This window comes from Myotis nattereri (assembly GCF_964212035.1).
Source record: "Myotis nattereri genome assembly, chromosome: Y".
NCBI classification, from domain to species: Eukaryota; Metazoa; Chordata; class Mammalia; order Chiroptera; family Vespertilionidae; genus Myotis; species Myotis nattereri.
This window is the reverse complement of record NC_138094.1, coordinates 20,622,562-20,650,396: the sequence shown is the minus strand read 5'-3', so window position 1 is coordinate 20,650,396 and position 27,835 is coordinate 20,622,562. Positions and strand designations below refer to the sequence as shown.

The 27,835-nt window shown below is 44.7% G+C and overlaps 1 protein-coding gene across 1 annotated transcript in view; it reads left to right on the top strand.

The window, feature by feature from the left end:
• Positions 1–27,835, top strand: part of LOC308512370 (centriole and centriolar satellite protein OFD1-like) — a gene marked incomplete at both ends in the record, with an annotated part of 134,089 nt that overhangs the window by 71,255 nt on the left and 34,999 nt on the right. The window contains 6 exon segments of the mRNA XM_081082139.1: positions 18,672–18,779; positions 20,020–20,156; positions 20,782–20,862; positions 20,866–20,903; positions 20,905–20,944; positions 26,987–27,085. Of these exon segments, the coding sequence (XP_080938265.1) occupies positions 18,672–18,779; positions 20,020–20,156; positions 20,782–20,862; positions 20,866–20,903; positions 20,905–20,944; positions 26,987–27,085 (503 nt within the window).

Here is a 27,835-nt window from a genome sequence, read left to right as displayed (position 1 = left end):
CTTCACAAGGGAGTTTTTCCAAACATTCAAAGAAGAACTAAAACCAATCTTTCTCACACTATTTCAAATAATTCAAGAGGACGGCATACTTCCAAGCTCTTTTCATGAAGCCAGCATTACCATAATCCCCAAACCAGAAAAAGACACCACAAAGAAAGGGACTTACAGGCCAATATTCCAGATGAACATTGATGCTGCAATCCTCAACTAAATTCTACAAACCGGATACAACATTACATTAGAAAGATCATACACCATGACCAAGTGGATTTATTCCAGGGATTCAAGGATGGTACAATATCCACAAATCAATGCACATGAAACATCACATAAACAAATTGAGAGAGAAAAACCACACAATCATATCATCCGGTGCAGAAAAAGCATTTGACCAAGTGCAACAGCCTTTTCTGATAAAAACACTCAGCAAAGTAGGAATAGAAGAATCATCCACATAATAAAAGCCTTATATGACAAACCTACAGCCAACATCATACTCAATGGGCAAAAACTAAAACCATTTCCCTCTAGAACAGGAACAAGAGAGGGAAACCCACTTTCACCACTCCTGTTCAAAACAGTACTGGAAGTCCTGGTCACAGTGATCACACAAGAAAAGGAAAGAAATGGTTCCCAAATTGGAAAAGTGGAAGTAAATTGTCATTATTTGAAGATGACATGATACTGTACATAGAAAACCACAAACAGTCCTTCAAAAATTTAGTTAACTTAATAAATGAATTCGGCAATGTAGCAGACTACAAAATTAATGCCAAGAAATATATGGCATTTTTATACACCAATAATGAACTTACAGAAAAGGAGATTAAAAAAAGAATCCCATTCATCATCCCACCAAAAAAATTAAGATAACTGGGAATACTCTTACCTAAGGACGTAAAAGACCTCCACTGAGAAAACTAGAAGATGTTGAAAAAAAGAGATAGAGGAAGACATAAACAGATGGAAGAACATACCTTGTTCATGGATTGGTAGAAACAACATCATTAAAATGGCTATACTACCCAAAGCAATCTATACATTCAATGCACTCCGCATTCAAATACCAACAGCATATTTCACAGACCTAGAATGAACTCTCCAAAAATCCATCTGGAATAACAAAAAAGATCACGAATAGTGGCAGCAATCTTGAGTAAGAAGACCAAAGTAGGAGGGATCTCAATACCAGATATCAAGCTGTATTACAAAGCTACTGTGTTCAAAACTGCCTGACACTGGCACAAGAATAGACATATAGGCCAATGGAATTGAATAGAGAACCCAGAAACCAATTCAAACAACCAAGCTCAATTAATATTTGACAAAGGAAGCAAAAACATACAATGGGGATAAGACAGTGTCTTCAATAAATGGTGCCGGGAAATTTGGTCAGACAAATGCAAAAATGAAACTAGGCCACCAACTGACACCATGCATAAAAATAAGCTCAAAATGGATAAATAACTTGAACATAGAGCTGGAAACCATAAAAATAGTAGAGGAATCCATAGGCAGCAGAGTCTCAGATACATGCGGAAGCAATATCTTCACAGACACAGCTCCTGGGGCAATGGAAAATAAAGTTAAAATGAACAAATGGGAAGACATCAAAATAAAAAGCTTCTTCATAGCAAAAGAAACCATCAACAAGGCAACAACAAAGCCCACTGCATGGGAGAACATATTTGCCAATGTTCTCTCTGATAAGGGTTTCATCTACAACATTTACAGGGAACACATACTACTTAACAAAAGGAAGATAAACAACCCAATCACAAAAATGGGCAACGGACCTAAATAGATACTTTTCCAGAGAGGACAAAAGGAAGGCCAAGGGACACATGAAAACATGCTCAGAGTCACTAATCATCTGAGAGATACAAATCAAAAGGACAATGAGATACCACCTAACAGCTGTCAGAATGGCTATCATCAACAAAGGGCAAGTGCTGGTGAGGATGGGGAGAAAAAGGAACCCTCCTTCACTGGTGGTGGGAATGCAGACTGGTGCAGCCACTATGGAGAAGAGTATGGAGTTTCCTCAAAAAACTAAAAACGGAACTCCCATTTGACCCAGTGATCCCACTTCTAGGAATATATCCCAGGAACCTAGAATTACCAATCTGAAAGGATGCATGCTCCTCTATGTTCACTGCAGCACAATTTCCAATAGCTAAGATTTGGAAACAGCCTAAGTGCTGGTCAGCAGATGAGTGGGTTAAAAAGCTCTGGTATATCTACATAGTGGAATAGTATGCTATATCAGAGCAAAAGCTGGCCCAGTATAAAAAAAAAAGGAGCGGTTGGGAGCTTCAGTCACCCGCCAGCCTGAACACAACCCTCAGCCCCTCACCCAGACTGGCCAGGAACCCCAGTGGGGACCCCCCCCTGAAGGGTGTGTGACCAGCTGCAAACAGCCATCATCCCTTCACCCAGGCTGGCCAGGCACCCCAGTGGGGATCCCCATCCTGATCCAGGACAGCCTTCAGGGCAAACCAGCCGGCCCCCACCCGGGCACCAGGCCTCTATCCTATATAGCAAAAGGGTAATATGCCTCCCAGCACTGGGATCAGTGTGACAGGGCAGAGCGCCCAAACCCCCTGATCGCCCCGCAGCTCTTTGTGTGACAGGAGGCGTGGCCACAACCTCCCTATCTGCCCTGCTCTGTTCATGACAGTGGAAGGCGCCCCAACCCCCTGATCAACCCTGCTCTGTGCCTGATAGGGGGGAGCTCCCCAACCCCCTGATTGGCCCTGCTCTGTGTGTGACAGGGTATGGAGCCCCATATGGAGCCCCTCTGTGTGGGATGCAGCACTCCAACCCCCCTTCTCTGTGTGTGATGGGGTAGAGCCATAACTTCCCCATTGACTCTGCCATGAGTGTGACAGGATGTGGTGCCCCAACCCCCTAATCCGCCCTGCTCTGTGTGTGACAGAGGGCGGTGCCCCAACTCCCCTATCTGCCCTACTCTGTGAGTGACAGGGGGGAGCTCCTCAAACCCCTCATGGGCCTTTTCTGTGCATTACAGGGGGAAGCTTTCCAAACCCCTGATGGGCCCTGCTCTGTGCGTGACAGAGGGGAGCTCCCCAACCCCCTGATGGGCCCTGCTCTGTGCGTGACAGGGTATGGAGCCCCAACCCCCCTGATGGGCCCTGCTCTGTGTGTGACATGGGGTGGCTCCACAACCTCCCCATCGACGCTGCCTTGAGTGTGACAGGGGGCGGTGCCCCAATCCCCCAATCGGACATACCCTGAGCATGACTGAGGGTGGTATCGCAACCTCACAATCCACCCTGCTCTGTGCATGACAGGGTGCGGTGCCCCAACTCCCCAATCAGCCTTGCTCTGAGCCCGACCAGGGGCTGCACCTAGGGATTGGGCCAGCCCTCTGCCACCCGGGGGCAGGCCTAAGCCTGCAGGTCATTATCTCCCAAGGGGTCCCAGACTGTGAGAGGGCACAAGCCAGGCTGAGGGACCACCCCCCACCCCCCAGTGCACAAATTTTTGTGCACTGGGCCTCTAGTTCAAGTATAAGGGGCTTTCAAAGTTGCGGAGGGAGGTATGAGAGGAAATCAGGGGGAGATGTGACTTCAGTAGAGTCACAAGATGCAATATTCCTGGCTTTTAATGATGAAGGAAGCGGTCACCAGTCACAGAATATGGGTGGTCTCCAGAAGCTGGAAAGAAAGTCTCCCCAAGAGCCTCCAGAAGAGAATGCAGCCTCCTGATACCTGGATTGCAGCCTGGTGAGCCCCACATCAGACTTCTGTGCTAATAACTGTAACACATTTGCATTGTTTCAGGCCACTAAATTTGTGATAATTTTTTACAGCAGCAGTAGATAACTAACACACATGTCAAAGCTTAAAAAAAGCCTTGCAGGCATGAGGAAAAAATATTTAAAGAAGTGTCAGCAAAAAGGTAAAAGAAAGTGAGGATAGAGGGAGTTCATTTACTATGGCACATGGATTGTAAAACTTTGTCAGAAAGGTTGGTCTGAGCACAATGCTGCATCAACGTGGAGCTACTTACAGCAATATGGAGAAAGAGTATGGAAAAGAACAGGGTTGTGTTTTTTTCCAGCCTGATTCCCTAACACTGAGACCAGGATATAATAAGTGCTCAATGTTTGCAGAATGCAGCTGCAAGGAGGGGACTGTAATTTAGACAGTATAAGATGACCCTGAGATTAGGGCAGAGGTAATGCTGGCATGAAAGGCAGGGTGGGATTGACTAGCTCAGTTGAGGACCTTTGAGGGCATGGAGGAAAGGGGTGGTCTCAGGCCTGAGAGCTGAAGTCTGTGTTTGAACAATTATCACCACCTTTTTGAGAACCGGCTGAAGTTGTTAAGGTCCTTACATAAAGCAATCCTCATTACAAGGGACAGGGCCTGTTGCCTAAAGGTAGGGGAGCCCTGACTGGCTCCTGTGGGGAAGATAACATCTGTCTCGAGTAGCTAGGGTGACTTTGTTAGGGGCAGAAATAGAACATTCAAGACTAGCTATCCTATATAATGATAGGTTAATATGCAAATCAACGAAAAGGTGGAACAACAAGTTGCTATGACATGCACTGACCCCAGGGAGCAAATGCTCAATGCAGGAGCTGCTCTCTGGGGGTCAGTGCACTCCCACAGAGGGAGCACTGCTTGGCCAGAAGCCGGGCTCATGGCTGGCAAGTGCAGTGGCAGTGGCGGGAGCCTCTCCTGACTCCATGGCAGTGCTAAGGATGTCTGACTGATGGTTTAGGTCCACTCCCCAAGGGCTCCCGGACTGTGAGCGGGTGCAGGCCAGGCTGAGGGACCCCTCACCCCTGAGTGCCCAAATTTCGTGCACCAGACCTCTAGTTAATTATAAAAAACATTAATCATGTTCTGCTCACTGTGATTATTTTGTCCTGATTAAAGAAGGCACATTCTAACCTGGCTGGGAGTTGCAAGCAGGACCTAGGACCTCACTTGGAAATACGGCCCATCCTCCACATCCAGTGATGCCTTCCCCAGGATATAAGTGACACATTTTCCCATGGAACTCTGAATTAGTACCTTTCCCTCTAACTTTCTTCAAATTAAGAGAATCTATGGAGTTCCCTATACTGCACAGTTTTAATGAAAGAAAATAAGACTTTCTAAGAGCATCAAATACATTTTTTTTATTTATAAACATATATACTCCTCTCTCTCTCTCTCTCTCTCTCTCTCTCTCTCTCTCTCTCTTCTCTTTAAAATATATTCTTACTGATTGAGAGAGGAAGGGAGAGGGAGGGAGATAAAAACATCAATGATGAGAGAGAATCGTTGGTCGGCTGCCTCCTACACACCCCGTATAAGGGATCAGGCCAAAACCTAGACATGTGGCCTGACCTGGAAACAAACTGTGACTTCCTGGTTCATAGGTTGATGTTAACCCACTGAGTCACACTGGCCGGGCTCAATTCTTATTTATAAATTCATTCCAAGGACATATACAGTTTGAAAAGCTTTGAAAGCAGTTTTAAAAAAAACAACAACTAGCTTTTAAGTAGCAAGAAAACAGTTATAGAAGAAAGTTTAAATTAAAAGAAAAAATAATTGTTTTACTTTATTCAAGAGTGGGAACATCCTCCATGAAAATGTGTACCTTGACTGAGGATGGCTGGGTGGCCTTATCACACCTTAGGAAATCAAATGCTTTTTACAATGACAAGAAAGAGAGTTTCATCTAATTTCTCTCCCAGGGTAAATGTCTGTCAACAGAAGGTGGACATGAATAAAAGGAGGGGCTTGCACAATCAATCAGGAAATCAGCAATCTATGAGTAATCCAGAACCCAGTATTTATCTCCTCTGCCACACACCCTCCCTCCCAGCCAGTGAGCAAGACAATTACTCTCAAGTCAAGCTAAGTGAACCCCCACTCACAGTGGCCCAATGCTGACATACAAAGCATACAAATAATTCTCACTCTGGCATAAAAGTGACAACTTTCTTGGAAGAAAAGCAGATACTGTAAATTCTCAAAGTCTTCCTGAAACATTTTCTAAAGTAATTTTTACTTCTTTAGAAAAAATGCATACCTGGCAAACCATCTGTAATAAAAGGCCCATTCTATAAAACCTTACCTGATCCTACTCATATCTGCAATCATAATCATATTTACAGACAAATATATCTATACTAAGAAAAGAGCAATATGCTAATTAGACTGGGAGACCTTCCAGGAGACCTTCCAGATGTTCTTCTGGACAAAGCCATGGTGGTGGGGCCAAGGTAGAGGCGGTTAGAGGCCAAGAGGGGAGGGCAGTTGTGGGTGATCAGGCTGGTGGGGGGCGGGGCTGTTGGGGGTAAGCAGATCAGCAGGGGGGCCATGTGGGGGCAAGCAGGCCGTCAGTGGGGGTCAGTTGGAGGTGATCAGGATAGCGGGGGTGGGGGGCAGTTTGGAGTGAGCAGGCCAGCAGGGGACAGTTGGGGATGAGCAGGCCAGTGGGAAGGGAAGGAGGGACAAGCAGGCCAGCAGGGGGGGAAGTTTGTGGTGATCAGGCTCATGGGGGTCATGTGGGTGCAAGCAGGCCAGCAGCGGGGGGCGAGGGGAGGTCAGTTGGGGTCGAGCAGGCCGGCAGGCAGAGTGATTAGAGGCAACGAGGCAGGCAGGCAGGCAGGTGAGCGGTTAGGAGCCAGCAGTCCCAGATTGCGAGAGGGATGTGTGACTGCTGTAAACTGGCAGTAGGACATCCTTCGAGGGGTCCCAAATTGGAGAGGGTGCAGGCCAGGCTGAGGAACACACTGTCCCCCGTGCATGAATTTCATGCACCGGGCCACTAGTAAAAATATAAACAAACAGATAAAAATAAAGATAACATGCTAAAGACCACAAATTTATTATATGGCAAAAGTCAAGATTCAAAAATATCTCCCCTACTAGCAGAATTAGGTGGGAAATTAACAAAGTAGAATTTAATAGGATGCAAAATAAAGTCTCGTACTAGGGCTTTAAAAAAAAAAAAACCTGCACAACAGGATAACCTAGTTTAAGACCAGTGCATCTACAAAAACACATTTTCGTTTATTGCAAGCTCAACAAGAGGCAGCAGTCTGAAACAGTGGTCCCAAAAAGCTAATGCAATTCTAAGTTGCATTAAGAGAACACAATGTCCTCTTCACAAATAATATAATCCTGGGGACCATACTCAGTTCTGGGAATCACATTTTAAAAGAATCAATAACTGAACTGTGTGTTGGGAGAAGGGTGGGATCTAGCCTAGGGAATATTCTGCACAAAAGCTAGTGAAGGAACTGGGGATGTTTAAACTGTTTTATTTTGTTTTTCATCTCATCTGTAAAGAGGATATGCTGCATAATGGAAAAGGGAGTGGACTAGGAATGGCAAATGGGTTTCCTTTCCTGAGCCAGTTCTAATCAACTGGTAGTGACTCCCAGGACCTGGTGCTGAGAAAGATTCTGAGAGTAGAAAGGAGGGAGTGAGGGCAGAGAGAGAGACACCAACTGGTTGCCTCCCACATTATCCCAATCTGGGGATTAGGGGAGTAGAGGAGCAAACTGCAACCAAAGTAGGTACCTCTGACTGGGAATTGAACCCAGGACCCTTGGGTATGCTGCAATTCTCTAACCACTGAACAACACCCGCAAGGCTTCAGTGCATCTTAGTTCTTATACCATTCTCTGGCTATGGTTTTATTACTGTGTTAACATAAGAAACATTCAAACCTGTAAAGAATTTTGTGTTTATTTGAGCAAACTGTCGACAAGTGCCTGGAAGCAGTACCTCAATGGATTGGGAAAGCGCTCTGGAGAGTGGCGGGTTTTCGTCTATTTTTATACATTACAACCAAAGGAGGAGACATAGGTAGGTTACAAGAAATTCATTGGTGATAGATTAGAGAGGCGGGAGAAACCAAAGGGGTCTTGGGGGTGAGGGAGAGAACCTGTGGGACTGGATAAAAAATAAAATGATAGACACATACTTAGAAGGGTGTAGGATAGCCAACAGTCAACAATTAACATGAGAACAATGAAGGAATTAGTGGTAACTGTCCGGGAGCCCAAGCACATTAGGTTGTGCCACAAGGGGCCCAGAAAAAGGGAAGTTACAAGTTACCCAGATATTTCAAGGGTATCCTAGCTAATAAAAGACAAAAGGGTAATTAACCGTACCTCCGCTATGCTTCCCATTGGCTAATCAGGGTGATATGCAAATTAACTGCCAACAAAGATGGCGGTTAATTTGCATACATAGGCACAATGATGGGAGGCGAAAGGGGAAGGACAGAGGAAGCTGCCTGACGCTGACAGTGATCGGAAACCCAGGCAGCAGGCAAGAGCCGGGTGGCAGGGCAAAGGTGGAGAACCTGGGCCGCCTTTGCCCTGCATGAACTATGCAGCTGGGAGAGGGGTGTGCGGCCGCTGGGAGCAGGGCGGGAACTTCCCGGGGTTTGCAGCAGGCAGCTGGGAGCGGGGCGGGAACTTCTGCCGCATTGTCATGGCAATGCGGCAGAAGTTCCCGCCTCGTAGCTGCTTGCTCATTCACTTACTCGCTCATTCATTCACTCATTCACTCACCCATTATTCACTCACTCACTCACTCACTCAGCAAACCCTCTCAGGTCCCTGGCACCAGGCCAGGCACTGAAGTTGAAGCAGGATAAGACAGAGCAATGTCCTCAAGATGTTAGTAATTCAGTAGGGCGAAGCAGGCACATGAACAAGGCAGTTGTACGCACAGATGCAGTGTACTGGGTTCAGTGAGAGCAGTAACTAATGCCGACTTTGTTCTCTTGATACAATGGGGCCTCGGGAGCCAGGCCGCCCCAAGCCTGTAGGCCTGTGCTTAGGCCAGGAGTGGCTGGGGTCCAGGAACATGACAGAAGGCGCAGGTCGGGCTGAGGGGTCTGACCCCACCCCTCACCCTCACCCCCGAGTGCACAAATTTTTGTGCACCGGGCTACTAGTCTATCTATATAAAAGACTAATATGCTAAGTGTCCTGCCGTCAGGGTAATACGTTATGTCGCAATGCCCAGCTTCCTCTTCCTAGCAACTAGCCTCCTAGAAGTTTCTTCAGCCCAGGAACACAAGTTGCTTTATAGCCAGGTAGAAACATTCACAGTTAACCAAATGTCTGTGAAGTATTTTCCTGTGCCTCATCTCATTTGATCCTGACACAAGTCGTGGAGTAGGTAGATTGGAGACTTGGTAGAATCCTATTTTCTTTTCATTAAACAGAAAATGAAGATTTAGAAAGTTTAGAAACTCGACCCAACTGAAAAGAATTGAGAAATGGTGCCCCCTCCCCTCCACCCCCCCCCCTTCCCCCGCTCAAAAAGAAATAAAGAAAAGAAATGGTGGACCTTAAAAATGACTTCAGGTTTTTTCACTGCACAAAATATAGTCAAACACTGCTGCAAATTAAATATTTTACCCTTTGTTCTCCCTGCGTGATCTACAATAATAATGTGCTTCTTCGTGTTGATATTTACTGCTGTGTTGCTGACAATTACCTGAAAAAGAAGTTGGAGTGCTTCACTGGGCTGGAAAAAGTTTAGCTAAATCAGAAAGCAGCTCTAATTAACAAGTTTGTTTTATATCTATAAAAGGCTAAGTTGACTCGCACATGGGTGATACATATAAAGCTCTCATTGGCAGCAATCACATGCATTTCAATCTGTCATTGTCGATCATGAATTTGGTTGACACTTCTATTATTGAGAAAGGGTGAACAGGGATATTAAAATATTTCTTCTAATTAATTTCCTTTCAATGTGCACAAATTCATGCACCAGGCCTCTAGTGTTATTATAGATGCAAAAAGACAGATAGGCTCAGTGAAGATACTGTCCTAGAATGTAACTACCCACTATTACTGCTTTTGGTTAAAGTTTAATTTCCGATCGTCCTTTGTGGTTACTTCAGGTCTTTGAGTTTGCAAGACCATCATACAGGCCTTCCCTGAGCTTGTCAGGTTACCATGTGGCCCCTTTCACCCACAGCATCTTGGTAAGCCAGCTTACCTTTATCTTCCTTGGTATGCACAAGAGTGGGTACTTGCCATGGCCTGTGTTGCTCGGTGGTTAGAGCATCAACCTGAGCAGCAGAGTCACCTATTGGATTCCTGGCCAAGGGCACATACCTGGGTTGCAAGTCCAAGCCCACAGTGGAGTGGAATGGGGGTGCTGCAGGAGGCAACCTATAGATGTCTCTTTCACATTGGTGTTTTTCTGACCCCCCCCCCCGCCACCCCCCCTTCCTTCCAGTCTCTAAAATCAATGGAAAATATGTCCTTACTCCTTGGGAGAGGTACAAAGAAAACCAAAAACCAAAAAACGATAAAAAGGTAGATACTTAAAGTTTAGCTCACTGATTTTCAACCAGTGACTTTTGCCTCTCCAAGAACATCAGGCAATGTCTGAGACATTCAGTAAGGTCAGAACTGGTAAGAGGCGCTGCATTTAGTGGGCAGAGAGGCCAGGGATGCTGCTAAATCACCCGGCGGTGCACAAGACGGAGCCCCCTACAAAGGGTATTCGGGTCCCAAAAGGAAACAGTGCCGCGGTTACTGCGTGACTTAATGAAAGGCAAAATAAGCAAAGCCCGAGCTGGCGGAGCTCGCTGGGTGCAATGCCTGGGCTGTGATGGGACCAGCTGGCCAGGGGATAGCCAGGTTGGGTCCAGCGCCCTAGGCCGCAACAGGAGGAAGACACAGGGTTAACTACCCAGATCCCGCAGGCCCTGGATGTGGTGCAGAGCACATGGCTTCTCCTCCAATCCCAGCTCTAGCCCAGGGGTCCTCGCGGAACTCAGAGGCCAAGCTCTCGCGAGAAGTGGGCGGAGCTTCCGGCGGTTGTTGGCATTGACTTGGCTGTAAAGCTCTGGGTTCCCGGATTCCCGGATTCCCGGATTCCCGTGCTGGGCTGGCTGGGTCTCGGGGAGAGGGCGGGATCGGCTGTGAGGCCCCCACCCGCCGCGAGGTGCCTCCACTTCCAGGGCCGCGGGTTTCACAGCCTCGCTCTGTATCTCTACTCTCCAGCCGCTGGTGAGAGTCGCGCCCGGTACACAACCCGCTCACCCGTGGCAAGCCGAGGGGAGGAAATGTGTTTATCTGCCATTTCCTAGTTCGAGTGGGCGGGAGAGCCTTGAGGTATACCCGTTCCTCTTGATTCCTGGCCCGCGGTTGGGCTCTGAGGACAGGTGAGGAAAAAGTACCGGGAGCACACGTGAGGAGATGTAGCATCTTGTTTGTTTCCGTTAAAGCACCAACCCGGTGCGCGGGTGAGGAGGCGAACCTTCTTGCTTGTTGTCCTGCAAGCGCCGTCCCCGCTGGGCTTTCGTGCTTTCCCGCTTTCCCGCAGGTCAGCCACTGTTCCGTCTTCAGAAATTCCCGTGCCCGCTGCCTGCCTGGTAACAGTTGGCATCTTCTCTTCCAGCTCACCGTGCCCCCCAAATATGACGTGTTGAGTCAAGACGAACTACGCACAAAGCTGTCCCAGACCTTCAAGCGCCGAGGTATCCTGGACTCCCTCAAGGTGTCGGCTTGAGGCATATCTGTTCTGTAACTTTTACAAGTGGAAGCGGTAACAGGGAGTCCGCATTTAAACCCACTGGGTCTTGGTTTTAAAAATAATATGATATGCAGGTGGTATTGGGGAGTGACGCTTTTATGTTTTGTAGAACTCGTTATCCTGGAAAGCATTCTCAAACGGTTGAGAGTTTGCCCGGTCTTCATATTCAAATAGATTTATTGACTGACATTCAGGTAGGAGCGAGTAGCTGTATAAAATGAAAACATTTTAGCAACAAGGCAAGTTTTGTGAAACTGGTTTGTAGGTTCTTGAATTAATACGTGGTTTTGTAATAGTCATGTTTGGATGAAGGATATTGAGACAATATAATAAGCATTGTGTGCTGCTTACAGTACAATAGTCTGGAGAATGACAGCTTTTTTCTTTAAAATATAATGAAAGCTCTGAAGGTTTCACTTGGGCAGCACATACGTATTAGTATGAATTAACAGCAAGGAGTAGGGTTACCTCAAATGTGTTTTCATTACTATATACAGTTAGACGTGTATTTTACACTTATCAGGGGAAATACTGAGTTTTTCCTTCTCCCCCCATTGTTTTCGTAACTTAAAAAACAAAACAGAACACTTTATACCTATCTGAAAAACCCATAAAAACATAGAGGAAGAGAGTCTTTTCTGATTCAGCTATTATTGGCACAGTGTTGTGTGTGTGTATTCTTAGTTCACTGTTGTATAGTGAGCATTTTCCTGTGACCCGAAAAGTTCCTTGAAACCCTCCATTTAAGTGTCCCATGATTGGATGTATGTGTAATTTATGTAGCAGTCCCTGGTGAATGTTTAATCTTGGCAGAGAATAATTTACTAATACACTTTACATGTAAAGTAACATCAGGAATAGAATTGGTTTAAATGTGTTTTCATTACTACATATATTTCAGAAGTATATCTGAAATATAAATGCTGAATAGGTTATAACCAGGTCTGTGCATCCTTCAGTTGCATTTCTCATTTTTGCCTAGGTTACGTGGCATTCTTACATTCTTGTATGACTTTATCTATATAGAAAAGGCTAATATGCAAAGTGTTTCCTTGGAGGTTAGCCCAGGAGACCGGGAATTCGATTGCTCGCTACGATGTGCGCTGACCATCGGGGGGTCGCACAGAAAATTGCAGGCAGCGAGCTGGTGTTGGCGGGGTACTGAGGGAGCAAGGAAAGGGGGAAGCAGGAACAGGGGAGAGGGGAACCGCGTGGTGGTGGTGCATGAGGGAGCAGGAAAGCAGGGAACCTGATCAGCCGTGATTGCCAGCCAGGCCTAGGGACCCTACCTATGCACTAATTTCTTGCATCAGGCCTTTAGTCCTGGAAAATAAAAGGCCATAAGCATTTTTTAAAAAATACATTTTATTGATTTTTTAAAGAGAGGAAGGAAGAAGGGTAGAGAGTCAGAAACATCGATAAGAGAGAAACATCGACCAGCTGCCTTCCGCACACCCCCTACCCAGGTACATGCCCTTGACCAGAATCGAACCTGGGACCTTTCAGTTCTCAGGCTGATGCTCTATCCACTGAGCCAAACCGGTTAGGGCCGTGGTGGCCAAACTGTGGCTCGCGAGCCACATGCGTCTCTTTGGCCCCTTGAGTGTGGCTCTTCCTAAGCCTTAGGAGTATCCTAATCTACACTAATAAAAGAGAACAATGGTAATTGGCATACGGCGATACCGTTTTTATTGGCTAATCAGGGCCATATGCAAATTAACTGCCAAGAAAGATTGGCGGTTAACTGCCAACAAGATGGCGGCTAACTTGCATATGTAGGCACAATTCAGGGAGGCGAAAGGGAAAGCAGGAAGAAGCCCCCTGCCACTGACAGTGGTCGGAAACCCAGGGGGGAGCTAAGAACTGGGGGGCAGGGCAAAGGCGGCCCTGGGGCCGCCTTTGGCCTGCCCCCCAGCCATGATCGGAGAATCAGGCGCCTTTGCCGCCCTGGCCAGTGATAGCAGGAAGTAGGGGTGGAGCCAGCAATGGGAGCTGGGCACGGTCAAAGCTGGTAGTCCCGGGAGCTAGGGGTCCCTTGCCTGGGCCTAATGCGAAGCCCACGATCACGGCGCCCCCCGCTGCCACTGCAGGTCCCCGCTGCCCGGGACGGACGCCTAGGCCAGAGGCGTTAGGCCTGGGCAGGGGCGGAGCCTGCAACCGTGGGGAGCTGGGGTTCCCCTTCCCAGGCCTGACACCTCTGCCGGAGGCCTCAGGCCTGGTCAAGGGGCCGATCCGGTGATTTGTGATCAGAGGGTGATGAGGGTCAACTCCTCTGGCTGAGGCGTCAGGCCTGGGCGGGGGGTGGAGCAAGCGATCAGAGGGAGATGGGGGTCCCCTGTCCAGGCATGATTCCTGGGCCAGAGGCCTCAGGCCTGGGCGGGGGCCAGAGCCAGTGATCGGGGGGCAATAGGGGTCCCCTGTCCAAGCCTGACACCTCTGGCAGAGGCGTCAGGCCTGGGCAAGGGGCCGATCAGGCGATCGGAGGGTGATGGGGGTCAACGCCTGAGGGCTCCCAGTATGTGAGAGGGAGCTGGCTGGGCTGAGGGACACTCTCCCCCCACACACACACCCAGAGCACGAATTTCATGCACCGGGCCCCTAGTTACGTTAATAACAATGTACCTACCTATATAGTTTAAGTTTAAAAAGTTTGGCTCTCAAAAGAAACTTCAATCGTTGTACTGTTGATATTTGGCTCTGTTGACTAATGAGTTTGCTGACCACTGGGTTAGGGCAAAGCATTTTTTTAAGGCTCTTTGGCAGAGCATGTGTATTCTTCTCAGTATAAATGTCTTTTGTACTATAGGATTTTTGATGTATAAGTACTGTTCTGAACTTGTAGTTATATACTCTTGTTCTTTTCAGGTGTAGGGTAGAAGATAGAGGTATAGCAACTCTATTTGTTTCCTGCTTGTATAGTATTGATATGAATACGTTGCGTGGATATAGGCAACATAGTCTTGAGCTCTGCTCAGTTAATATGTTTCCAGATTATATGCAAAGTAGATTAGGACAATATTCAGTAGTTCAGTTAATTTAGAGGTTTTCTTAAAACTCAAAGGAAAACTTAACACATTATAACCTTGAAGAAAATTACCCACTTTGAACCTAAGTTTTCATATTTATAAAATGTGGGAAAATTACTGTATTTCACAGTGCCTTGAGATGTAAATAATATATATGGAAGTGCATTTTTAAAAATATATTTTTATTGATTTCAGAGAGGAAGGGAGAGGGAGAGAGAGATAGAAAAATGAATGATGAGAGAGAATCATTGATCAGCTGCCTCCTGCACACCCTCAGCTGGAGGTGGTGTCCTGCAACCTGGACATGTGCCCTTGACCAGAATCGAAACCAGCACCCAATATTTCTTCCAATATTATTTTCATATTCTTCATCAATCCACAGAGAGTTGAGGAAGCAACAGAATTTTCTCTTATACATGCTATCTGAATCAAAGACTGCTGAAATGGACTCATAGGGAAGATAGTTAGAGTCTTCATGTGTTCTGACTAAGCAGCAATTCACTTGGAAGCAGGTGAAAACAGCTCCTCTGGCCAGAATCCATGGGCTGCTTGTCTCATAGAGTAAGACAAAGTGTGCAGCAGAGTAGTACTAACTTTTGGCCATGGATCTAAAACAACTCCCCCATCAGACCTGCCTTGAGTGTGACGGGGGGCGGTGCCCCAACCCCCCAATCGGCCCTACCCTGAGCATGACTGAGGGTGGCATCACAACCTCCCAATCCACCCTGCTTTGTGCATGACAGGGGGCGGCGCCCCAACTCCCAAATCAGCCCTGCTCTGAGCCGGACCAGGGACTGCACCTAGGGATTGGGCCTGCCCTCTGCCACCCGGGAGCAGGCCTAAATAAAACGATTCTAATAAAACGATTCTAATTTGTGTGGCAAATCTGTGTATTCCTAGTGCAGCAAACCTGAAAGTTTGTTCCCATTTGTTTTTTTTTTTTTTGTTTTTTTTCTTTTTTGTCATTGAGCTAGACACAACTGAGAAAGCAGGTCATTCACGAATTGATGCACCCTGTATTGAGTGGAAGTCCTCCACCATTTCAGTGGAAGGGAGTGCCCTCTTCTTTTTAAAACATATTTTATTGATTTCAGAGAGGAAGGGAGAGGGAGAGAGAGAGAGAAATATCAATGATGAGAGAGAATCATTGATTGTCTGCTTCCCGCATGCCCCCCTACTGTGGATTGAGCCCACAACTTGGGCATGTGCCCTTGACTGGAATCGAACCCGGACCCGTCAGTCCCCAGGCCAACGCTCTATTCACTGAGCCAAGCCAGCCAGGGCAGGAGCACCCTCTTAATAGGCAGGTATACCTGTGTCCCACATGAGAAACCAGAGTCTGCAGAAGTGGGTAATTTGCTTAAGGTCACAGGATTTCAAGATGGCAACACAGGGCAGTAAATCTAGATCTCTAAAATGTGCTCTTTAGATAAGAGAAATAAAGAATACATTAATTTTTTTGAAACCTGTTTTAATCCTCAAGTATTAAAACATATGTTTACCACTTCTTAATTATTTTAACTGTATTCCTACACCATTGCCTTTGAACATATTAGTTACATTTTATCTTAAAGGCAGATATAGCAAACTTTCCATATATTTTTTAAATTGACTTAATATTTTAGAGCAGCTTCATAGCAAAATTGAACAGAACGGAGAGTTTCTGTATGTCTCCTCCTCCTTCATGCACAGCCTTCCCCATGATCAACATTTATACAGTCAATGAGCCTACATGGTGGCATCATTGTCACCTAAAATCCATAATTAACATTAGGGTGCACTCTTTATGTTGTCCCTATGTTTTAATTCTCTTTCTATTAGCTGTAGTTGTCCAAAAGTTTCTTATTCAGAAGTTTTAAGAAATCTTGAACAGTGTTAGTATTTGAAAAACTTGAAACTTAAATATGCTGTATTTAAGTTTGCCTGAGCATTAGTCAATTACATAGTTACTAGAGGCCGGATGCACAAAAATTTGTGCACTGGCGGGGGTGGGGGGTGTCCCTCAGCCCCACTTGTGTCCTCTCACAGTCTGGGACCCCTCGGGAGATTACGACCTGCTGGCTTAGGCCCACTCCCGGGTGGCAGAGGGCAGGCCCAATCCCTAGATGCCTGCACCGCAGCTCCTGGTCGGGCTCAGAGCAGGGCAGACAGGGGAGTTGGGGTGCCGCCCCCTGTCATGCACAGAGCAGGGCAGATCAGAAGGTTGCGATGCCACCTCTAGTCACGCTCAGGGTAGGGCCGATTGGGGGCTTGGGGCACTGCCCCCTGTCACGCTCAGAGCAGGGCCCATCAGGGGGGTTGGGGCTCCGTACCCTGTCACACACAGAGCAGGGCCCATCAGGGGGTTAGGTAGCTCCCCCCTGTCATGCACAGAGCAGGGCCGATTGGGGGGTTGGGGAGCTCCCCCCATCATACACAGAGCAGGGCCAATCAGGGGGTTGTGATGCCACCCTCAGTAACGCTCAGGGTAGGGCCGATTGGGGGGTTGGGGTGCTGCCCCCTGTCACACTCAGGGCAGGGCTGATGGGGAGGTTGCGGCTCCACCCCGTCACACACAGAGCAGGGCCCATGTGGGGGTTGGGGCGCCGCACCCTGTCACACACAGTGCAGGGCCCATCAGGGGGTTGGGGCGCTGCCACTGTCACACTCAGGGCAGGGCCAATGGGGAGGTTATGGCTCTACCCTGTCACACACAGATTAGGGCCCTGCTCTGTGCGTGACAGGGGGCAGCGCCCAAACCCCCTGATTGTCCCGGCTCTGTGCGTGACAGGGGGTGGCGCCGCAACTTCCCCATCAGACCTGCCTTGAGTGTGACGTGGGGTGGTGCCCCAACCCCCCAATCGGCCCTGCTCTGAGCCGGACCAGGGACTGCACCTAGGGATTGGGCATGCCCTCTGCCACCCGGGAGCAGGCCTAATCCAGCAGGTTGTTATTTCCCGAGGGGTCCCAGACTGCGAGAGGGCACAGGCCGGGCTGAGGCATCCCCTCTTCCCCCCCACCCCCCCCGAGTGCACTAATTTTTGTGCACCGGGCCTCTAGTACTAATATAAGGGTAATACGCTAATCAGACTGGATGTCTTCCAGACATCCTTCTGGACAAAGCCATGTTGGTGAGGGCCGAGGCAGAGGCAATTAGGGGCAATCAGGCCAGCAGGGGAGAGCAGTTGGGGCAATCAGGCAGGCAGGTGAGCGGATAGGAGCCAGCGGTTCCAGATTGGGAGATGGATATTGGACTGCCGGTTTAGACCCATTCCTGGCAGTTGGACATTCCCCGAGGGGTCCTGATTTGGAGAGGGTGCAGGCCAGGCTGAGGGATCCTCCCTCACCACTCCCTTACCCCACTCTTTCCCCCTACCCCGTGCATGAATTTTGTGCACCGGGCCTCTAGTATTATATATTTAAATGAATTAATCATGAAGAGCATAGTTAATTAAGCACCTGTTGATTGAGATTTTGTTGTTTTATTGTTTGGGTTTTGCCATTAGAAGCGGTGTGCAGTGTACACTCTTTGTTTCCCTGTGGAAGTGTAGCTGTGTGAATTCCTAGAGGTGAAAAGACTAGGTTAAAGAACACATGTCTTTTTGAATACACAAACACTAACAAATTTCCCTCCTGAGTGATTGAACCTGCCGACTTCCCCGCTTTCTTGCCAGCACTTCACGTATGATCAGAGTTTTAATCTTAGCAGTCTTATTGGGAAAATAGGACCCCTTTGTTTTAGTATTAACTTGCATTTTCTTAGGATTTTGTTTATCGACATTAAATTGTCTTACTGATTTATTAGATCTCTTTAATATTATGAAAGTTAGTGTGCTTTCTCCTCATTATAGCAAATATTTTCTTCCAGTGTGTCATTTGTCTTTTGACTTTATTTCATGCCATATATAAGTTCTTAATTTTTATGTTATTAAATATTTCTCTTTATCACTTCTAGATTTTTGTATCATGCTTGGGAAGGACTTCCTTCAGAAATTATTCTTAAGAGATATATAACGTACAACAGGATAATGTTATAAGTCCAAAATTTATAAAGTGACTGAGTAATGGTTGAATGAAAGTTGTGAGACAAAACTATGTACATTGTGTTTTTTAGGTTTTCTCGTGGAGTTTTTAAAAGAAATGGCAGAATATCATCAGGCTAAAGAGACTTGTGACATGGACCCTCAGACAAGTGCAATTTTGCCTAGCAAAGACTCTCTTGGTAATTTCAGGCTTTTTTCCTGATTCCAGGTTTCTATTTTCTTTTTGAATGAAGAAAAAGATCTGCTTTCCTATGTTGTGTGTGTTCCTAAACTGTGTGCAGGTGGAGTGCTCATTTCCCATTGTGTCAGCACAGTCCTACCTTCAGTGCTGCCCCTCCCTCTGTGATCACCAGGTGGATGCAAAGGCCCATGTTCTTGTTTGTTGGGTCAACCCCTCAACTGGGAGGATCTTCCCTGTGACTCATCTAACTTTATCGTATAGCCATTAACGTGAGAAGATCCTAGACTATTTGCATTGCGGAAAACTAGAGAAGTCAGTGGCCCGTCACTTCATGTTATAGTTGAGGAAACCAAGGTCACCAGATGAAGGAAAAGTGATACTGGAGTCCAAGTTTTCTGGTCCATGATCCAGATCCTTTTCCATGGGACAGCCTTTCTACATACAGTACCATCCTGCCTTTAGGTGTATGCTCAGAAGGGAAACAGGTGGCTAAAATGCTGTGATTAATCCTGGCTCCTCCTTACTCATTAAAAGCAATAACTTGTTAGACAATAAATTCAAATATCTTAATCTGATTCTGCCAGTCTTTTTTTCCTGTGCATACTTTTTAGTGGGCACTGGTGTTTACATGATTGAGATTGCACTCTCGTGTGGGTTTTGCACTCTGTTAATGTTTGATTCTAATCCACATTTGGTTTGAGGGCTTCGGGTCTGCTGCAGAGAGCACTGGAATGAGAGAAATAGCAGACCTGGCTTTTGTCCCAGTTATGCCGTTGTGTAGTTGCTAAGCCCTCTGGGAGTCACCTACACTGTGTGGGCACCTGTGTCCTCTGTAAAATGGAAGACTTAAAACTAAGAATCTCTGATTCATTTTAAGATCAGTGTTTTGAACATGTGACTCAGCTTTCACCAAAGACCATAAAAGAACTCTTTGGCACTTGGAGACTGGAAAAAGATGCCATTGTTTTCTGACCTACCTTTTGCTTTCTTTTCCCCTGACTTTTATGATGGAAATTTTCCAGCATTCAAAAAAGTTGAAAGTTTTACAGTTCACCAGTAAGTTTGTATTATGTTTGCTTGATCACTTTCTGTTCATCCAGTAATCTATCTCAATTTTTTGAATTGTTTCAGAGTAAATTGCAGATGCCCCCTGTCCGTATCCCTGTACTCTTTGCTTTTGAACAGACTTCTTGCTCACCTACCCTGAGTCCTCTGCCCTGTTTGTGTTTTTTTAATAGCTGAGAAGCTTCAACATATTGATGATCAGTTTTCAGGTGCTTACCCTCAGCATCCAACATTAGGAACTTTAGAAATAAAGTTAAATGAATATAAGAGAGAACTAGAACAGCAGCTTCAGGCAGAAATGCATGAAAGGGTAAGTTTATCTTGTTGCTGTTAACAAAAGTGATATTTTTGCTTATCTTTTCATTCTTAATCTTAGGTATATAGGAAAATATCTAGAATCTTTAATAAACTAGAGGCCCAGTGCATGTGTAGGTTCCCTAGTAGCTACCTGCTGGTGGGGCCTCCCTTTCCCTGGCCACCTGCTGCCAGGTGGGGCTGGTCTCAGGGGACGGGCTGCAGGTGGTTGGCCAGCCCCGCCCCTGCTTGAACTCCCGGTGAAGGGGACAATTTGAATATATGGCTTTTATTATATAGTTAATATGATATGTACTCTTGTGCATGTTATTATTTTTCTTTCCACTTGCTGTTGTTTCTTTTTGCCTTTTGAATGAGTTTTACAGGAACAGTTAATGAGACCAAAGATGAATTAAACTATAAATATAGGGTGTCCCAAAAATATATAAACACACCTTGAATAATTATAAAGGCAGTGTATATTAAACAACATTTTCACAATTGAGCTATCGGCTGTTAGAGTGTGTATACATTTTGGGGGGGATACCCTGTATAATTAATGAATATTGAACTTAAACATGGAGAATTTGTTACTAATTGTTTAGTATTATTATTTACAATGATTTGTAGTTAATTTGCAGTTGAAGCATTTTAAAAATACTGAAGTAGTACAAATTAAAATGGAAGAGAAAGGAAAGTCTGAGGAGTTAGTGGTTTGGGAATGATGTTGGAGAGCTTGTCAAGCAAGATCGGAAGCCTTCTTGGGAAAAGATGTTCCTTGAGAGAATTCAAAAGCACCAGAAGGCAATATTTTAAAATCATTTACTGGATGGCTCCTTCCTGCAGCTGCTTGTAGATTTGCTAAAAGTCCAGGGGTGAGATGAGACATTTGCTGGAACACTTGAGGACCTAGAGCAGTGATGGTGAATGTTTTGAGCTTGGCGTGTCAAAAATTTTGAAAAACCCTAACTTAACTCTGGTGCCATGTCACATATAGAAATATTCATATATTTTTTTGATATTTGCAACCATAATAAAAAAAGATTTATATTTTTGATATTTATTTTATATATTTAAATGCCATTTAACAAAGAAAAATCAACCAAAAATATGTATAAAATGAACAAAAACAGAAAAACAATGTACATTTAAGAAAAAATAATAATAAAAACAATGATAATCATTACCATTTGCAACGTCATGGATGGAACTGGAGAGCATTATGCTAAGTGAAATAAGCCAGTCAATGAAGGAAAAATACCACATGATCTCACTCATTCATGGATAATAGAGACCATTATAAACTTTTGAACAATAATAGATACAGAGGCAGGCCTGCCTCAAACAGATTGTCAAACTGCAGCGGGAAGGCCGGGGAGGGTTGGGGGGCAGGAGGTAGGGGGGTAAGAGATCAACTAAAGGACTTGTATGCATGCATATAAGCATAACCAGTGGACATAAGACATTGGGGGATAGGGGAGGCTAGGGGACTGTCTAGGGCGGGGGAATAAAATGGAGACATATGTAATACCCTTTGGAATACTTTAAGCAATAAATTAAAATAAATAAATAAATAAATAAATAAATAAATAAAAAATAAAAAATTAAAAAACAAACAAACAATGATAATCAAATGGTACGAAAACTAGAAATTAGTGACTTTTTTGGTGCTGAAGTTTGTCTGCTAATTCTTCGATTGCAGGTTCATACTTGGTGCACTTCAAAGCCAAGCAAGCGCCACTAACATCATGTTAGCCGGTTCCTTTTGTTCATTTTAATATTATTTAATGCTGAGAACAAAGTCTCACAAAAATATGTTGATGAAAAAATTGTTAGCAAAGCCATCGCTAGATTTTTTATATTGCTAAAAGTGTCAGGAACTCTGTTCCAAGCACTCAAAATTTCTTCTTCATAGTTGCACTCTTCATGTTTCAAACGATTTCGTTCCAGATTTTCAAGTTTCGACCTTAAGTCGACAAACACGAGTCCAAATGCTACCTTGAAAATCTGCAAGTTGCATCTCTAAATCATCAATTTGCATCCATTGGAAATTATTCAATTCCAAAGTACTGTAAACTACATCCAGATACTTAATTATTTTAATGGTCTGTTCTAGGCTTCTAAATTGGTTGAATCTTTCGCTGAACTGTTCAAAGAACGTGTTTACTATATTCTGGTACATAAGTATAGACTCCATTACACTTGTAGTAGCCTTCTCGAAATACTTTTTCATCTGAGGAAAATACGAGTTTTAGTTTCAATATCTCGCTTGAAAATTTTAAGTTTACTTTCAAAAGATTTGATGTATCCAAACATAACGTCAATATTTTTGCCAAAACCTTGTAATTTTAAGTTCAGTTCATTCATATGAACAGAGAGATCTGTAAAAAACATCAAATTGCTGACCCACTTATGATCATTGATCTGAGGAAAGTTTGCCAGATCCTTATTCTCAATAAATACCATAATTTCTTCAAAGCACTCCACAAATCGCTCAAGTAGTTTTCCTCGACTTAGCCATCTCACACGATTGAACATCAGTAGTCCACTGTAGGTTGAATCAACTTCCTGTAAAAGTACAGAAAATTCTCGCTTGTGAAGGGGTCGAGAAGCTATAAAATTCACAATTTTTGTTACAACTGACATTAAATCATTCAATTCAGAGAATCCCGATTTGGCACACAACACCTCCTGATGGATAATGCAATGAAAAGGTGCAAGTGGATGTCTAATAGCTTCCATAAACAATTTCAGGAATCCCACTTTTTTCCCACCATCTTTGGTGCCCCGTCTGTCGTGACTGACACAATTTTAGAGATATCAATGTTTAGGACACTGAATGTTTTTATAACAACTTTACATATTTGGTTTCCTGATGTACTCATTGGCACTTATTCTAACTTCATCAACTCTTCTCTCATAGTGAGACCATCAGAGCCTGAGAAGTTGTGCGAATTTGCAAGCCTCCACCTTCCAGGTCTGCGCACAGTCTCCACGCACCCACTCGCCCCTGGCACCAAGCACCCGGCAGACTGGCAGAATCCGAGGCTGCTTTTTTGCATCCAGTCCAGCTATGTGCTTATTTTTATCGTTCCCTTCTGCCAGCAGCCCTGTGGGGCCCCTTCCCCACTTGAGGGTCACGCTGGTCCCAAGGGCCACGGACTCTGTGGGGCGCAGATTTCACCCCGCGCGGTTCTCTCTCCAACCTGAATTGCAAACCGCACCTTTAGGGGAAGTCTAACCTTTCTGTGAGAAGAAGCAGTGCTCGTCTGAGTTCACGCAGTCACGCTGCTTGAGATCCCTTGTTTCCAGGTTAGTAGCTGATCTCTGGTTGTCTGTAACAGCCACTCAAGATGGCACAGTCTCCGCTGCTGAGCCGGCACACAGGGAGACGTTTCAGCCGCAGTCTCCAACCGTCCTTTTTTTTCTGGGAGTTCTCTGTCTTTCCCAGCTGCAGACTGTCTCTCAGCTGAATATCCTCTGCCTATTCGGGCTGTATGTTACCCGTTTCAGCTGCTCACCCTTATCTGCTCCAGGACAAGGCACAGGACACGTCCGTTTATACCTCCGCCATTTTTCTCCCCTTATATCTTTTTCTTCTAACCTTCCCACTCCTGTCTCCTAATGAACATGGCGATCAAGTGCGTCCGTTTGCCGAATGCACCCGAACGCACAGGAAGCTTACCCGAGGCACATGTTGACAATAATGAGGCCGTTTCCAGAATTGGGCATTTTGTCACTCGAGTAAAAATAAAGTGTCTTGAGTAAAGATTAATCTCTTTATAGTGCAATTCTTAACCTTTTCATATTAATGCCAATATTGGAACAGTGTATCTTGGATGTTTTCACAATGTATCTTTGCTACGCAACACTGATGTACATGCTTACATCTGGTTTTAGAATTGTGTAATTGATCATGAGTAACATGAGTAATAATATTACTCGAGTGATGCCCAGCTCTGGCCATTGCGAGAGACAAATATATGAATACGCAATTTTTTGTCTCTTTCGATGCGTGTCACCCAAAATGGTACGCGTGTCATAGGTTCGCCATCACTGGCCTAGAGGACTAGTAGGGACTGCGGTCAAGAATACACCTGGAAGAATCAGCTTTGAAAAGGATACTAAGACTTCTTTTTTCGAGATTACTGGAAGGAAGAGTGGAAGTGAATGTCCGAGTCAGGGGCGTGAGACAACCTCACTAAAATTGCAGCAGATGTGAGAATTAAGTGATAAGGAGAGGACCAGAGGTATGGAATGGCCACTGGGTGGCGGGGGGTTGCAGAAGGAGCAGAGCAGCTCTCTGAAGCTGACAGGATTCTCGAGCTGTTTTGAGGGTACTGCTGAAGTGGGCAACCTGGAATTGAAGTAGACCAGACCAAGTGCATGTAGGTCAAGAATTTCAAACACTAACACGAACCAAGTTTATGTGGGCTGCAAAACAAAAGCTTCAATTTTCATAGAAAGGTTTATTTCGATAAAGACATGCTGGATACAAAGGGCTAAAATAAATGAGTAATCGTTAACAAAAAATAATAGAACGTTTTAATAAAAATTAGTATTTTGCATTGAACATTAACTTCCCAGACACTGAATAACTGGACAGATTAATAAGCACAATGCAAATAAACCTACTTTTCTCATTCTCCAAAAGCAAAGTATTTCCTGTTGCACATACCAAACAAGTCAGTACAAGACTAATGATGTGGTCATCGGGTGCTAAAATATTGTCTGCTAGTATTAATGGAGAGAAATGGCACGCCTGTGCGTAAGGCGCACAAGGGAAATGAATGCAACACAATTATAATCAGTCATTAGCAAATGTAGTTAGTAATTAATAATTATGTAAATCAGGTTATTGTAAAAATCAGGTTACGAAATTTTTATTAATACGCTACATACTGTTATATTCGCTGAGCCACAAACATATTCATTGTGGGCCATGTGCGGCCTGTGGGCCATGAGTTTGACATGCTTGTTGTAGGTGATTGTTCTGTTGCAGCTCTTGGGAGGATTTGGAAGGTCATTGAGGGCAGAAAAATGGTCGTAGTTGAGGAGTGTAGCTTTATAGAGCTGAATTTATTTCATTTGAGAAAGGCAGCCTGTTTAGTTGAAGACATTGGGGTTCAGCATGATGGTGAGCGGAACCAGAGCAGAGTGTGGATGACTAATAATCCAGGAGAGAAGGGAGAGCTACGTGGCAGTCTCAGACATCAAGGAGTAAGTCTGGGGATACAGACAGATGGAAGAATAAGGGTGGACCAACAGGACAGAGTTGCAGGTTGGGGTTCTAGGTGAAGTTGGAAACCAAATGCAATGTGCTTCCATCTGAGCAAAGGCAAAGGTCCCTGCAGTAGAAGGGTCTGGGGCTTATAAGTGTCATCCATGTGGCCATTTGATCTTGTCACCCAGAAAATGACTGGACAGGACATGAAGAGGTTGAGGAATGGTGGGGAGTGCATGCCAGCAAAAGAGATTGGATTGTTTCTTTTGGAAAAACAGTTCCTTTCCCAAGGGTTGTCAGACCTAACTAGGTTGGGGTCATGGTTTCCTCAGCCAGGACTACTGATACCAGGAGATGGTTGAAGTTAAAAGGCTTCCTTCCAGTGTCAACCTTTCTTGGAGCTTCTCAGTAAAACCCAGTTATTAATGGTGACCACACCCCCTCTCCAATTTTTTCTGGCATTTCTGGGAATTGGGTTAATTTTAGCTATAAAAATAAATGGAAGCACTGGTCTTTGAGATGATGGGTTGTGTTCAGACTAACACTTTGAACCTTAAAATGAGTGAGTGACTAGATCAGATCAACCAGTTGACAGCCTGTCTCCATTCAGTCAGATTCTCTGAAGGCACTGGAGAAGCTTGGCATCCTCATAAAAGGCACCATACTTTTACTCTGCCACCCAACTGTTCACCCCCTTCTCTCCCTGATAAAACTGTCCTGTCCTTCAAACTTTAGCTTCAATGATGCTTCCTGGTGACGCCTTCCCTGAATCCCATTGATAGACTCATTTAGGCATCATTCCTGCCGTGGAGACTGGACTCTGGTTGTGAAATTATCACATTGTAGTATTATTTCTCTCTCCCTCAGTAAATTGTGAATTTTTTAAAAGATGGGGACTGTAGCTGTTCATCTTTTCATATCCAGCTCACTGTGCTTTTTGACATGATATTCAGTAAATCCTTGCTCAGTGAACACGCAAATGTAAGTGTGATCTATTTTTCACAGTTTCATTCCAGCTTGTTCATTCTGAGTCAGAACCGCCCATGAATTGAAACTTTCAGACGACTATTGAACCATGGGGATTCTACTTTGTTAAGTTCCCCCATTTTGTTTTTTGTTTTTTTTTTTCTGGAGAACTTACAAAAATGTTAAGGAAGTGTCAGGATATTCTGCACAAGGGATATTAGGGTAATATAGCGTAACAGTCATTGGGCTAGGGAAGCCATGGGCAAACTACGGCCCGCGGGCCGGATCCGGCCCGTTTGAAATGAATAAAACTAAAAGAAAAAAAGACCGTACCCTTTTATGTAATGATGTTTACTTTGAATTTATATTAGTTCACACACACACTCCATCCATGCTTTTGTTCCGGCCCTCCGGACCAGTTTAAGAACCCATTGTGGCCCTCGCGTCCAAAAGTTTGCCCACCCCTGGACTAGGAGGTAAATTCTTGTGTAACTAGAATAGGCAAAATGCATACCTTGAGATGGAATGTTTTAAAAGTGAAATTGTTCCTCTAATTGTCTGTACTTTGTTCTCTGGAATGTAGGAAGCAGTCCATTAGTTCAAATCTGTCTTATTTTCCTCAGCTTGCTTGCTACAATTAATGCTTTCCTCTACAGATGGAAACAAAAGAAAGTTATGCTCAAATACAGCTTCTACTGAAAGATATCGATTTCCTAAAAGGCAGAGAAGCAGAACTGAAGCAAAGAATTGAAGCTTTTGATTTGTAAGTAATGTTTTCATTTTGACTATTCAGAGTCTGTGAGTTTAAAACAAATACTACTAATTATTCTAATGCTAATTGCCAAGTAGAGTTCTTGGATGTAAAGGTGCATTCGGCTAGTTTTAAAAGGCATAAGTTGAGAGAAACAAAGACTAGGATTTTGCTTTTGAAATATTAGTTATTGGGATGAAAAGCAGTGAGACACCATCATCAGGCTACAGTAAAACCAGACCAGTACTTTGAAGAAGCTAACAACTGTTAACAAATTATGTTCAGTCACACACTTATGTTTAGTCATTGAGATCTAACGGTTCCATGTGCATGTAGTAACTCAATGCAGTGGCTCTGACTTGATTTGTACTGGGTGATGGATGTGTGTGTACTAAGTGCTCACCACTATTTCATTCTTCACATTGTACCTGCCATTAATGGCAAGCTCACCAGTCTAGTTTATGAAACAGGTTTCATTTCCATTAGGTTCTACTGTTAGTTGATTTGCCCTGGTCTTCATTAATGTGGTTAGATCATTTATATAGGCTTTAATTCATTTTATTTTTCATCTCTGCTACATTACTCTGTTCTAAGCAGTACTGAAGTGGTAAATTGATCATGACAGAAAAGGAAAGTGACAAATAAGCCATCGATTTTCAACTGGTGTGCTGCAAGAATATATAAAACATGACATACCTGACTGTAGTCAAGGGCGTTAACCTCTTTTTCCTTAGATTTTCAAATAAAAAAAAAA